The 14,068-nt window shown below is 42.5% G+C and overlaps 1 protein-coding gene across 1 annotated transcript; it reads left to right on the top strand.

Annotated features, from left to right (window-relative positions):
- Positions 1 to 3,385: 3,385 nt before the first annotated feature.
- LOC132269939 (uncharacterized) lies at positions 3,386 to 5,263 on the top strand. Its single transcript, XM_059771158.1, has 4 exons — positions 3,386 to 3,711; positions 4,000 to 4,333; positions 4,451 to 4,711; positions 4,784 to 5,263. Exons 1-4 carry the CDS (start codon positions 3,386 to 3,388, stop codon positions 5,261 to 5,263), a joined length of 1,401 nt encoding a protein of 466 aa, XP_059627141.1.
- Positions 5,264 to 14,068: the final 8,805 nt, after the last annotated feature.

Genomic DNA, 14,068 nt, shown 5'->3' on the forward strand with positions numbered 1-14,068 from the left:
CAATTATCCAACATCCACAGTTGACCATACACATATTAAATGTAATTATTAACAATACAGTATATCCAACCATCGACAGTCAGTTGTTCAATGTTAAATATCAACTACTTCACATTAATCATGTTTAAAACTTGGTTATTTAACAAGTCTATTCAACATTCCTCTACACAGTTTCATGATGGATAATACAGACCATGTATATAACCCTTAATTAAATCTCAGCAGGCATGACAGATTGGTTTTACACATACACATACTGACACATTCACATACTTAACCCATAATACTACACAGGTGATCCGGAGTGAAAACAGTTAATGTGAGCATACTTCTTTCTTCCATTATAAGTATGTAGTGCATTCTATACTCCTGCATACTCATAGTCCATCACAGAGCCATGATTATAGCCTAGCTCCATTCCCATACCCAACTGCTACACCTCAAGTGGTGAAGTTTAAATCCTAAGTCTCCAAAACAGTTTACTAGTTTGCTTAGAACCTTTATTTCATTACAAAGACAATACTGACTGATTGAATATGCATTACCAAGCCCTCTGAGACCTTAAATTAATCTCACTCATCAACCATAAGTCTCATTCATAGCCCCTGAACACCTCTGCCATGTCAAACCGCAGTCCAGAATTCATAAAATCTCAAAACTGGAGCAACCACAGGCAGAGCAGGCTCCCACCTAGTGGAGCCGCCTCTCATCATGGTAGAGCCGGCTCCTACCATGGTAGAGCCGGCTCCTAACCATGGGGAGCCAGCTCCAGCATCCTTTGGAGCCGCCTCCTCTTCCCCCTCTCCTCTGTTTGCTTGTTTCGTCCCCGTTTCACTGCACTAAGCTCGTCCCTCTCTGTGACCGCTTTCAACACTTTTATTTGTGATCAAACCTACCCAGAGAGAACCTATCTACATCCCTCATGCATTTGTTAACAGTAATGTAAAAGAGCAATCACACAGTTGGACACAAAAAACCAGTTTACAAGAAGTTGCAACACAAACTGATATAAGGAGATCTTAACATGCATACTCAATTAATTCCGTTTAATGATTTCCTGGAACTACTTATGCATGCAAAGAACACGAGTAAAAGGAAAGAGATGAAGTTAGAACTTGCCTTTAGCCTAAGTCTCCGTTGCCTTCCTATGGCAGACCTTGAAATCCTTAACCCTCTGTTTATGTGTTTACTGCAACTTGGGTTTACGTCTGTGAACTAAGTGTTGTGCTCCAAACCCTAGACATAGATTATCATTGTGTATTTATAACTTAAATCCCTGAACCCTAATCCTTATAAGATTACAGACAGAGCCCCCCTCGGCCCATAAAGCATCCTGTGATCAAACCCACGTCGGCTACCCCTACACAGTTTAATCCTAATGTAACTATATACCTAGAAAACTAAACAGACACGTTAATAATGAAATTTAATTAAATAAAGTCAAATGAAATAAAGGCAAATAAATAATTTAAAATAACTACAAACAAAATAATTCAAAATAAAACAAATAATTACAATTAGGCAAATAATACAATTAGGGCAAATAATACAATTAAGGCAAATAATACAATTAGTGCAACTAATACAAACAAGTTAAACAATTAACCATTACAAAATGTAAGTAAATAACCAAAGAAATATCCAGGACTATCCTTTAAAAATTAGGGGTATTACAGGTGGGCTAATATTTCTTTGGGTAGGCTAATAGTAGTACTATTTTTTTTTGCGGGGGGGGACTAAGGTATAGTGAAAAATAAAATAAAATAAAAATAAAAATAAATAAAATTGGGTGGGCTTCAACCAGTGACCATCACCACCAAGCACCGTCTCCTTTCTCTTTTTCATCTTCAAAATTTAAACCCATCTCCTCAGCTAGTGATTGCATGTTGATTAGGCCTTTTGATCCGGGCATGCTGTCGTACGTCACCAAATTGGAGAAGATCGAGTTGGACAGCAGAAGAGGCAACACCACCGAAGGAGCTCACGTGACTCTACGACTCCATCTTGAAGCAGTTCAACTGCGACTAGAATAGGATCATTGATCTCTCAACAAGTTCAGGCCGAAGATGAAGAAAATCATGTTCGTCTCCTGATGGGCTTAGGTCGTGGGTGCAATATCTGAAGCCTCACAATTGTCACTACAACAAAACAAGCTTTTTACCTTCGAAAATTTTCGTAGCAAAAGGTCATTTGTGAAGAAAGTATTTCATGGCATGGGTCGTAGCAATATCTAGCATCAGGATAGTATATATGATGCTATGAAAATATATTTTCCCTGGCAAAGAACCATTTATTTACTACAAAAAAAAAATTCATCAATAATACATGAGGACACCAAAAGTGACTTGGGCTTGGGTTGGTCCAAATTTCTAAGAACGGGTAGGATGGGGGCGACCAAAGTGGAGTTAGTCCTCATTCCATGGGCCCAGGACCAGGAGGTCAGTAAGAAAGCCCACTTTGAGGTAAAGGGAGTTGGGCCCAAATGAAAGGAAAGAAGGTAGGTCCAGCCCATGAGAAGGAAGTCAAGTAATGAGCTGCGTGAATGGTTGTAACCGTCTATAAATAGACGGAAATGAGAGAGAAAATGGGTTGGAAAAATTCCTTAAAGAGCATTGTTTCTCTCTCTTGATTGGGGGAAAATTCTCTGCATCTTCAATGGCGCCGTCCGTGGGAAGCGATGAAGAACGAAGGATTGATTGATGCTTGATTCAAATCGATCCAATCCAGAGTAATTTGAGAAGAAGATGATTGATCTCTGAAGAGAAAAAGCAAGGACGAGGAGATTGTGATCTGTCTTGCTGAATCTCGGTTCTAGTTGATTTTGAGAAGTTGGCGTCAGATCTAAGCAATTCAGATCGATGTTCGTTCTGGTGAACTACGCAGCAGAAAGTTGTTGAGATCGCTGTGGATCTAGCGACCTTGTTGCTGAAGCAATTCAGATCCCGCCGATAACAGTCGGAATTCAACTAGTTGAAGTCCAGATCTGGTGCATTTGCATTAGCACAGTTCAGATCTGATCTTAGATCTGCGGTTAATGACTTTACTCCGGTTGGGAATGATGATCGGAGGAAAGAGCTCGAATCCATTGGAGAATGGCCAGCAGTCGAAGCTCGACGAGTTGATGAGCATGATCGAAGCCTTGAGAAGAAAGAACGCAGAATTACGAGCTGGAATGGAGCAGTGAGATGCTCCTGCTATTCCAAGGCCACATCAGGTAGGAGAGGGAGTCCAGCCGTTCAACGTTATTCATCAAAGTGATCTAGAAGGAAACAATCGCGTGGATCCTCATCGCGAAGGAATTTTGGCAGGCGATCTACCTCCAAATGTCCGCTAGATAGAGGATCGAGAGGGATCAATTCATTTGGATCCACATCGCGAACAGATCATGCTAGAGGAGGCGCCAGCGTTTGATTCAAATCAGGGACAATATAGGCGCGATAAGCCTCCGGAGTTTGGTCATCACAAGATCGCATCACCGTGGAAGAATGAGTTTGCAGGGTACAGATCGTCCGATCCACCCTATCAGCCTTCAATGGCAACGATTGATTACAAGAGTTCAGAGAGGAAATCTACAGATGACAGGATTCCATCACAGTTCTCAAGGGAGAATGAAGCACTCCGTTCATTGGCCAAAACAGTTGCATCTCCGTTCACTGACGAAATCCTGAACGCGCCAAATCCGAGGAAATTCTCCATGTCGGTCTTCATTCTGTTTGATGGAACAACCGACCAAATAGATCACATCTACCACATTCAGTTGAAAATGGCTCTGAACACAAACAATGATCCTTTGATGTGCAAGTGCTTCCCTACCAGTTTGGCTGGACCAGCCCTCAACTAGTTCAAGAACCTAGCCCAAGGTTCAATTGCAAGTTTCCAAGACTTATGCGACAAGTTCACAAGCCAGTACTATGGAAATAAACGCCTGGCCAAGGACGTTTCGAGCCTCTTTACAATGAAACAACATGAAGACGAATGACTCCAAGCTTTCCTCACCAGGTTCAACCTTGTCAAAAGCATGGTAATGGAGTGCCATCCATCCACAGCAGTTCAGGCGTTCAAACTTGCGATGAACCGAGGGACACCGTTTCACACAAGCTTGGTAGTGAATACGCCAAAGACTATGGATGAGTTGAACGAGGGAGCTGACGGCTTTGTGCATCTGGAAGAAGAAGAGGTAGCAAACACAAGAAAGACATCGATTATCTCAACAGAGGAGAAGTCTAAAGCCAAGATCCGGCAAAAGCAAGCTCAGCCACAACGACAGACCTCCTGGAAGGCCGAGAAAAGGCCCAGGGAGGAAGAGGTAGTCACTCTACTCAGAGTCACTCTGGTAAGGCTATATTAGGAGAACAAAGATAAGTTTCACTCTCCTTTACCAATCAGGCAACCTCTTGAATAGAGGGATCAATCTAAACATTGTGCTTTCCATAGTGATTTTGGTCATCAGACTAACGAATACAAGAACCTAAGGAGGCAGGTGGAGATGCTGATCGCAAGGAGGGAATTTGTAGGGTATGTTCAAGGGCCGGCGCAGAAGCAAAACCGACTGGCTGATCAAGTCAAGAGAACTCAGAAGCAGAATAACCATAACACTCAGCTCGTTCGGATCATAAACGTAATTAATGGCAGACCTGAACAGACAACAGAGTCGAAAGAGCTGCTCAGAACGCGATTACGCCAAACACAAATGAAGAGGAGAATTGGCAGTGTGCATACCTTGCATCAGCAGAACGCATCCGCATAGATAAAGTTTGACAGAACGGACCTGCTGCTTGTTCAGACCCCTCACGAAGATCCACTGGTTATTAGTTTGACTGTAGCAGAATGCCTGGTACGAAGAGTTCTGATTGATCCAGGAAGCAGTGCGAATATCATGCCCAGAGTAACATTTGATAGGTTGGAAGTCAAGCCGGAAAAGCTAAAACCCACAGGAAATCCGTTGCTGGGATTCGATGGGAAATTGGTGGACCTCATTGGCATGGTAGAGCTGACCGTGCAAGCCGCTGAAAGAGTATTGACAGAGATATTTGTAGTCGTTGAAATCCATCCCTCCTACAACCTTCTGATGGGGAGGCGGTGGATCCACAGAGTCCAGGGTGTACCATCAACTCTGCATCAAGTGATAAGGTGTTTAGGCCCAGATGGGAACAAAGTAATCGACATTCATGGAGATCAAGTCGCGGCCAAGGAATTCTATACTGTAACTCTTAAGTCTGCTGGAAAAGGAAAAGCACCCATCCGCTCAGCTAACCCCAAATAGCAATTACAGGATCCTCCACCCAGCAACCATGGGGAAGAGAAGACTTCGGCCTTGACTGAAGAACCTCTCGCTGATGTATAGATCGACCATGAGAAGCCAGACCGAACCACAAGAATGGGATCAAGACTTGCTGAAAAGGAGAAGCAAGGGCTGGTTGGTTTCCTATCTCAGAATGCAGATGTATTCGCATGGAGCCATTCAGACATGCCAGGAATCAATCCTGTTGTTTCTTATCACTCTCTCAACGTAGATCCAAATGCAAGGCCTGTAAAGCAGAAGTAGAAAAGTTTCACTCTAGAGCGTAATCAAATTATTGCTGAAGAGATTGATTGGTTGTTTGACGCAGGGTTCATAAGAGACGTCCAATACTCAATTTGGCTTTCGAATGTCGTTGTGGTACAAAAAAAGAATAGGAAATGGAGAGTGTGCATTGACTTCACCAATCTGAACAAAGCTTACCCAAAGGATAACTTCCCGTTGCCAAAGATTGACCAGATGGTGGATGCCACTACTGGATATGAACGGTTAACATTCCTGGATATTTACTCCGGTTACAATCAAATCCCCATGGACCCATTGATGAAGAGAAAACTTCTTTTGTCACTGAGCGAGGAACTTACTGCTACAAGGTCATGCCGTTCGGTTTAAAGAATGCTGGAGCTACTTATCAGAAACTGATCAGCAAGATTTTCAAAAATCAGATGGGGAAGACTGTAGAGGCGTACATCGATGACATGGTGGTAAAGAGCAAGAAGAAGGAAGATCACCTGGAACACCTGCAAGACGTGCTTAGCGTGCTAAGGAGGTATGGAATGAGGCTTAACCCAACCAAATGTTCATTTGGAGTGAGCTCTGGCCAATTTTTGGGACACGTGGTCCACTAGAGAGGTATTGAAACTAGCCCAGCTCAGGCAGGAGCTCTGATCAGCAATGCAGAACTAATAACGGTCAGTGAAGTGCAAGCACTTATAGGAAGAATAGCCGCACTAAGTCGGTTTATTTCTAAGTTGTCAGACCGCTGTAAGCCATTTTTTGATACAATTCGAGGCCATGGAAAACAGGCTTGGGGTGACGAACAGAGATAGGCACTGACCAACTTGAAGGTGTATATACAAACCCCTCCAATCTTATCTGCCCCTGAGCCAAGTGAAAGGCTTTTTATGTACCTTGGTGTATCCAGCATAGCTATGAGTGCCGTTCTGATTCGCTGTAAGGAAGGGAAGCAGTTCCCTTTATTTTATGTCAGCAAAACAATGGCTGAGCCAGAAAATAGATACTCAAAGACTTAACGAGTGATCCTAGCGTTAGTAAATGCAAAAAGGAAACTTAGGCATTACTTTAAATCCCATCCTATTATCGTTCTGACCACCTTCCCTATAAGGACGATCCTGTACAAGCCAGATCTGTCGGGAAGAATGACAAAGTGGGCCATGGAACTGAGCTCGTTCAACATAACTTATGAACCCAGAACAGCCATCAAAGGACAGGCAGTGGCTGATTTCCTACTAGAATGTGATGTTGAGGACTTGGGGGAAGATCGTGAAGACTCCTCATGGAAACTTTTCGTCGATGGCTCATCAAATCAGATGAATGCAGGAATTAGGATCAAACTCCAAACACCAGAGGGTACCACACTAAACCAAGCCATCAGACTTAAGTTCAGCGCAACCAATAATGAGGCTGAGTATGAAGCATTGTTGGCTGGACTAAAGTTAGCAAAGGAATTGAAGGTTAAAAGTTTAGTTGCTTTCAACGATTCGCAGCTAATAATCCAGCAGGTAACTGGCGAGTATGGAACCAAAGATAAACCAATGGAAACTTACCGTTCTACTATTTTGCATGAAGCGAAGGACTTGGATCAGATCAAGTTCATCCAATTAACGAGAAAAGATAATGAGATACTGACCGATTGGCCTGTAGTGCGTCTGGTTCTGGGGAAACGTTAGCCAGAGTTATCCCGGTTGATGTGTTGAACCAGCCGTCCATCCTTGCTGAACTGTCCAATTCAGACCCTCGGCAGGTTAACGTTATACCATACGAGCCGAGTTGGATTGATCCAATCTTGACTTACATACGAGATGGTGTGCTGCCAGAGCAGAAAGACGAGGCAAGGAAAATTAGGTCAAAAGCGGCGAAGTATGCCATTCTGCAAAATCAGCTATACAAACGGTCTTTTTTGGGTCTATACTTAAAATGTGTCATAGAGGCTAGGTAGATCTTGCGAACCATCCATGAGGGTGTATGTGGCAATCACTTAGGGGGAAGATCTCTAGCGTATAAAGCGATGACTCAGGGATATTTTTGGCCAAACATGTCACGGGATGCAAAGGAATTCTCTAGACGATGTGATAAATGCCAGAGATTCAGACCATTGATCCACCAACCACCTGAAGACTTGCACGTAATGGCCACGCCATGGCCTTTCGCGCAATGGGAGATGAATGTGGTTGGCCCTTTGCCGACCATTAGATCGCAGAACAAGTACATTCTGCTTGCCACAGATTACTTTACTAAATGGGTGGAGGTAGAGCCGTATCCAAGTGTGACCCAAACTCAGGTGAGACGCTTTACCTAGAGCAATATCATTTGTCGTTTTGGCATTCCAAGGTTGATTGTTATGGACAATGGGACTAATCTCGATAACAAGCATGTGAAAGATCTACTGGAAGAGTATGGAATCAATCAAAAGTTGGCAGCGGTTAACCGTCCACAGGCAAATGGACAGGCTGAGATCACGAACAGAACGATCTTTACCTGCATCAAGAAGAAGCTTGAAGATGAGAAAGGAAAATGGTTAGATGAGCTTCCGAACGTCTTGTGGGCCTACAGAATGACCCCTAGACGGCCGACCGGGGAAAGCCCATTCGCCATGGCGTACGGCACTGAGGCTGTAATACCAGTCGAGCACTTAGTTCTAACTGTTAGGAGTTTAGCCTGGAATCAAGAGCATAACGATAGCATGCTGAGGTTTAATCTTGATCTGCTGGAAGAGAAAAGGGACATGGCCGCAATAAGGCTTGCATCTTATCAGCAGACACTCATGAATAGCCATAGCAAAAGGGTGAAACATAGAGATTTTGCCCTTGGCGATCTGGTTCTGAAAAAGAAGGTGGGAATAGTCAAAAAGATGTTTTCGCCATGGGAAGGTCCATACAGAGTTGCGGAAGTCCTATGAAAGGGGGCATACATTCTGGAGACTATGGCAGGAAGGCTGGTTAGTAAACCATTGAATGCCACATCTTTAAAAAGGTACTATCAGTTGAAGTAGCATTTAATTCTGAACAATGCTCATTCTGACTTGCATTCGCAAGTGTACAAAATTTTCAAAAGTTATGAAAGATTTATGAAAGAAGTTTATTTTACCTAAAAGTTTGATCAACGTTCTTTCTGATGAGCAAAAATGAATCTACGCCGAGTGGCGAGTGGCAAATGGCATTCTAGCCGAGAGCCAGGCACTTAGCAAATTGAGTGGCAACTGGCACTACAGGCCGAACGCCAAACACTTGCTCAAAAATGAGCATATGCCGAGTGGTAAGTGGTAGTCTAGCCGAGCGCCAGGCACTTAACAAATTAAGTGATAGCTGGCACTACAGGCCGAACGCCAAACACATGCTCAAAAATGAGCATATGCCGAGTGGCAAGTGGCATTCTAGCTGAGCACCAGGCACTTAACACATTGAGTGGCAACTAGCACTATTGGCCGAACGCCAAACACTTGCTCAAAAATGAGCATATGCCGAGTGGCAAGTGGCATTCTAGCCAACCACCAGGCACTTAGCAAATTGAGTGGCAGCTGGCACTAAAGGCCAAATGCCAAACACTTGCTCAAAAATGAACATATGCCGAGTGGCAAGTGGCGTTCTAGCTGAGCGCCAGGCACTTCTAAGTGGCAGCTGGCACTACAAGCTGAACGCCAAACACTTGAGGAAATTGAAATGTGAGAATTGAAAATTGAAATTAAAGAAGAGAAATCAAGAAAAGTCAAAGAATGAAAGTTCTGCCAAAAATAGGTATTGTCATTCACTTTTCATTCATTACAAAAAGATCTTAAGATATATGAATTGATGTTCTGAAAGTACATGGAGGTACATTTTAAAAAAAAAAAATACTGCCGCAGAGGATTGGAAAGTATCAATTAAAATTACAGAATGTCAGTCAGCATGTTCTCCTCCAAGCTCAGCTTCATTGTTCCCTCCATCATTGTCCTCTGGACCATTACGATCCTCTCCATCGATAGTTGCACCATCATCCTTAGAGGGGGAGTCAAGATAAATCACCCCCTCAGCTGGCGTGAGTCTATCAGAGGTAACTAACGAGGAGGGGATAATAATGGTGATAAGAGAGACGTTCAGTGGCAGGAAGGGTGGTATAACCCCTGAGGCTGCAACCTCTCTGAATTCAATGAAGATGTTCTCAACAGGGTCGCAGGGCGGATTCTGGTAGTTGCTTGGTGGATGGATGTCCAAGGAAGCATCAAGTTCATCCACACCAGAACAAGAGCTGGACTCACCCCTCAGGGGGAGAACGGTGAATGAAGCCGTCTCTATACCCTTCAGCAAACCTGAGAGCACTGGTTCTGGTGAAATGGGTAAGAAGAGCTCTCATGCCACCCTCAACTCTGCCAATCATACTCAGCAGAGAAAAACGGTCATTCAGAAGCTTTTCCTTCGAATTTGCATGGGTCAACCGTTCAGCAATGATTGTACGCTGAAGGTCACCCTTCTCAGTCTCCAGCAAATCCCTTTCAGTTAGGGCAACACTTTTTTCAGTCTTCAGGGCATCAACCTCATCTTGAAGTGAGTCCCGATCAGCCTTAAGGGCCTCCAGCTCAGCTTTCAGGGCATCTCTCTCTCTTATCATAGCATCCTTCTCAGTTTTCAAGGTGGTAGTTTCCTTCTCTGACTCACTCAGCTTGGACACATGCTCAGTGTTTTTAGCCTCAAGCCAGTTCTCTACTTCAATTGATCTTTTAAGGGCAGCAGAGAGAGACTTGAGTTTCTTTTCCAGAATCTCAATGGTTTTTTGAAAGGTGAACATCCCAAACAGAGTCTGCATAGAGGAGGGTGGTTCAGGTCAGTTCAGCCACTAAATAGTAAAATGGAAAAGATATGTATCTCATGAAGAAAAAGAGTTACCTCAACAGCAGCTGCTGGAAACCGCCTGAACATCTCACCAAAGGACATTTTGTTCTGGATCTCAAGGTCCTTGGTAATTTAGAAACCTTTATAGAAGGCAAAAGAAGTGAGAAGGTCCTGATATAAAGAATCTATAGGGCCAATGGCAGAGTTATCCTCACGGCTGAGCAGAGGGCACCATGGAAGAACTGACGATGCTGAACCAGAAGTTCTGGCAGAGTCACCTTCTGGCATGAAAAGCTAAGGTGGGGGCATGGGTTCAGTAATCCTGAAGGTAGGCACCCTGGTTCTCTGAGCTGGAAGGATATCGCCTTGATCATAACCGCCCTCAAGCATTAGCCTTTTGCCCAGACGTTTTTCTGACATGCGAGCTCTAACTGGAGGAGACCCTCTATTGCTCTGAGAGCCCCCAGTATCCTGGGTACTTCCAAAAGAAGTGTCAGACAGAGTATTTGAAGGCTCAGTGAGGGGAACAGTAGGTTGGGTCACAGCAGAGGGATCCATAGCCTGGGTCTCAGGGTTGGATGCAAAAGGCCCATCAGCAGAACGATTTGCAACTTGAGTCACAACTGGAGCAGTTATAACCTGCTCAGGGGTTGAAACAACTGTGAAGGATGATATGGTAACAGGTATGGCAGAAGGGGTGGGGGCAGAACGACTCCTCCTGCTAAAGGATGGAATCTGGATGTTTTCCATTGTAGATCCTAGAAGAGAGATGTTAGAGAGGTTGTCAAGAGTAAGCAAATCTGCCACTGAAGGGACGTTGTTCAGTACCCTTTCCTTTAAGATATCCAACTTGGCCCTGCAAACGCTGTAAACCAGTTCATCGTGAGGTATTCGAAGGCATCTACAAAGAAAAGTACAAAAACAGGGAAGGCAACTTTGACAGTGGCATTCGGTAAGATGTGTTTTTGGTTTCTTATAGCCAGAAACAGAGCATTCTCCAAAGGTAGAGAGAATAGAGAAAGATTGGCCGAACGGAGTCCGCCAATTTCCACTGACCCCAATCAAGTTATGTCTCCAACCTTTTTCAAATGAGTTCTTGTCTGTACAGATTGATCGTTTTTTAATAGGGTGAAAGTGATAGTACTTTTCACTGTTTTTTATTATGTTAATTCGATAGTAGAGGAGGAGGTCAATGATGTCAAGGTTGAGGCCCCTGTCCCGGTTCAGGAGCAAAAGGACTAAAATTACCCTAAGAAAATTGGGGTTAACCGATAGAGGGCAAAGCCCCAACTTGCTGAATGCATAACAAAAGAATGGGTGCAGGGGGAACCTAATTACGTTCAGGTGAACAGCAGAAAACAAAACCTCCCCAGGAAGGAGACCTTCACCAGAGCTCCCATCCAGGTTTATGGGGTAAACCCTAAGGGAGATGTCATCGGGAATGTTATTTCTAGAGCGAATAGCATTCAAAATGGGGGGAGCTATAGGGATTGGGGAGAATTTCAGGGTAAAAGTCTCTCTTTCAAAAAGAATAGTAGGGGAAAGGTACTGACCTTGGGGAGTAAGTTTACAAACTACCAGCAACAACACAAGAGCCAAGTTGCGAAGAAATAACTCGCCGGAGAAACCAGAGAAAACTCGCCGAAAAGTGCAGGTGGATGACGAAGGAAACTGGAGAAGACGATAACGAGAAACAAAGGTAAATGAAGATAACGAAAGACAAATGTTGGGGGGTTAGGGTTTTTTAAAGAGAAGAAATGGAGGTGATTCGACAAACCGAGAGTTAAGACAAGAGTGGAGCAGCAGATCTCGGAGTATGGGTCTTCGTGCCAGCCATTCGATTTCCCGTGTCATCACTCCGAGCCGTCACAACATGCTTATGTCTCTTCGATAATCTCACCCTAATTAATTAAGGAAGAGATTATGGGGGCAGATGAGGACACCAAAAGTGACTTGGGCTTGGGTTGGTCTAAATTGTTAAGAACGGGTCGGATGGGGGCGACCAAAGTGCAGCGAGTCCTCACTCCATGGGCCCAGGACCAAGAGGTCAGTAAGAAAGCCCACTTTAAGGTAAAGGGAGTTGGGCCCAAATGAAAGGAAAGAAGGTAGGTCCAGCCCATGAGAAGGAAGTCAGGTAATAAGCTGTGCGAATGGTTGTAACCGTCTATAAATAGACTGAAATAAGAGGGAAAAGGGGTTGGAAAAATTCTTTGAAGAGCATTGTTTCTCTCTCTTGATTGGGGGAAAATTCTCTGCATCTTCAATACACTTATTTGTTAAGAATTATTTCGGTCTGCTACAAATTATTGTCACCAATACATTAATTTACTACAAAATGATTCTGTCACTAATATGCTTATTTACTACAAATTATTTCTGTCACTAATATATTAATTTCGTTACTTATATAATTAGTTGCTATGAATTATTTTCGTCAGTGATACCATTATTTGTTACAAATTCTATCATTCTCCACATAAAAATTTCATAGCAAATAATAGTATTTTCTTCACAACTAAATTGATTTTCGTAGCAAATGAGTAATTACTGCAATTATATTCATAGCAAATATCAATTTTTATTTTAAAAAATATACTAAATTTGTGATTATACAAATTTTGTATAATCTCAAGTTATATATATTTTACTAGTACTCTGTCATTCCATGCACCAAATAGTACTAGTAATTAAAAATAGTAAAAAGTTTCATTCTTTAGCGAGCCAAACATTTAGACGGTGAGTTGTGCAGCAGAATAGATTGTGGAAAGTTTGAGTTTTTATTGAGAGCGGATTTAATCACGTGTTTCTCTATATAATCTACTCTACTAAAATTACCGGTTAATTAAACAATCGTATGCAAATTAAAAGCAATTAAAGTTTAAAGTGACAAAGAATTTATCGAAGAAACCAATTGAAAAACCTCGAGGTTTTGTGCACTATCCAATCGTAAAAAGATCAATTATGTATAGAGTAAAGTACACCGAATTTTGACTCAAACTCAAACCCCTTCGTTCTACCAAGACTCAATCCGTTAAACATACTAGACTTTGCGACTTCTCGTCCAACAGCTCTCGATTTCAGACTTATGCATCGAACCTTGTAGAAGGATTACTGGTAGATCAACGACACTCCGCAAGCGCCTTGATCCCTTCAAAGTGTGATCTGAAATTCTTCTTATTTGAATACAATGAATTTGATGTAGAAGAAATAAGATATGTTTTCTCTGATCGTTGTATATGCAATCTTCAATGGATTCGAACATGATTAGGATATGAACAACATCCTAAATTCACTCATGTGTGTATATAGTGTGTATGCTTTTAAAAATCTAATAAAAAGGCTTCGAAGCGCAAGAGCGACAAACGTTGAGGAGGATTGTGTGATTTAAGTTTCAACTCTTTATCCTATATTCAAAAATAATGGAAATATAAAATTTATCTCTAAAAATGTCAGTCGAAAATAAAAATCAATCCACAATTTTCATCATTTAGTATAATACTTGGCACGTGCAATCTTCCTATCTCAAATAGAAAATCAAACCAAATTTTTAATACTCGCACCGTGTAATTAGATTAAATAAAATTGTTTGGGAGCTGCCGATGGACATCCCAAACATTTTCGTTGTGGCTTGTATAAAACATTAAGCCATTTAAGCTAACAACGTAATCGGATCCACTAAAAAAAAAAAAAAAAGATAAACTTAATATTTATTTTATATAAATAT

This window comes from Cornus florida, unplaced genomic scaffold, assembly GCF_030987335.1.
Source record: "Cornus florida cultivar Cherokee Brave unplaced genomic scaffold, ASM3098733v1 CherokeeBrave_3.0.0_Hap2_Chr08, whole genome shotgun sequence".
NCBI classification, from domain to species: Eukaryota; Viridiplantae; Streptophyta; class Magnoliopsida; order Cornales; family Cornaceae; genus Cornus; species Cornus florida.

Excerpts from the sequence above, each read along its gene's own strand:
- LOC132269939 (XM_059771158.1), top strand. The coding sequence starts at position 3,386 with ATGCTAGAGGAGGCGCCAGCGTTTGATTCAAATCAGGGACAATATAGG. Across the intron at positions 4,334-4,450 it reads CTCTACTCAGAGTCACTCTG|ACTAACGAATACAAGAACCT; the intron begins GTAAGGCTATAT and ends TTTGGTCATCAG. Across the intron at positions 4,712-4,783 it reads TGAAGAGGAGAATTGGCAGT|ACCCCTCACGAAGATCCACT; the intron begins GTGCATACCTTG and ends CTGCTTGTTCAG.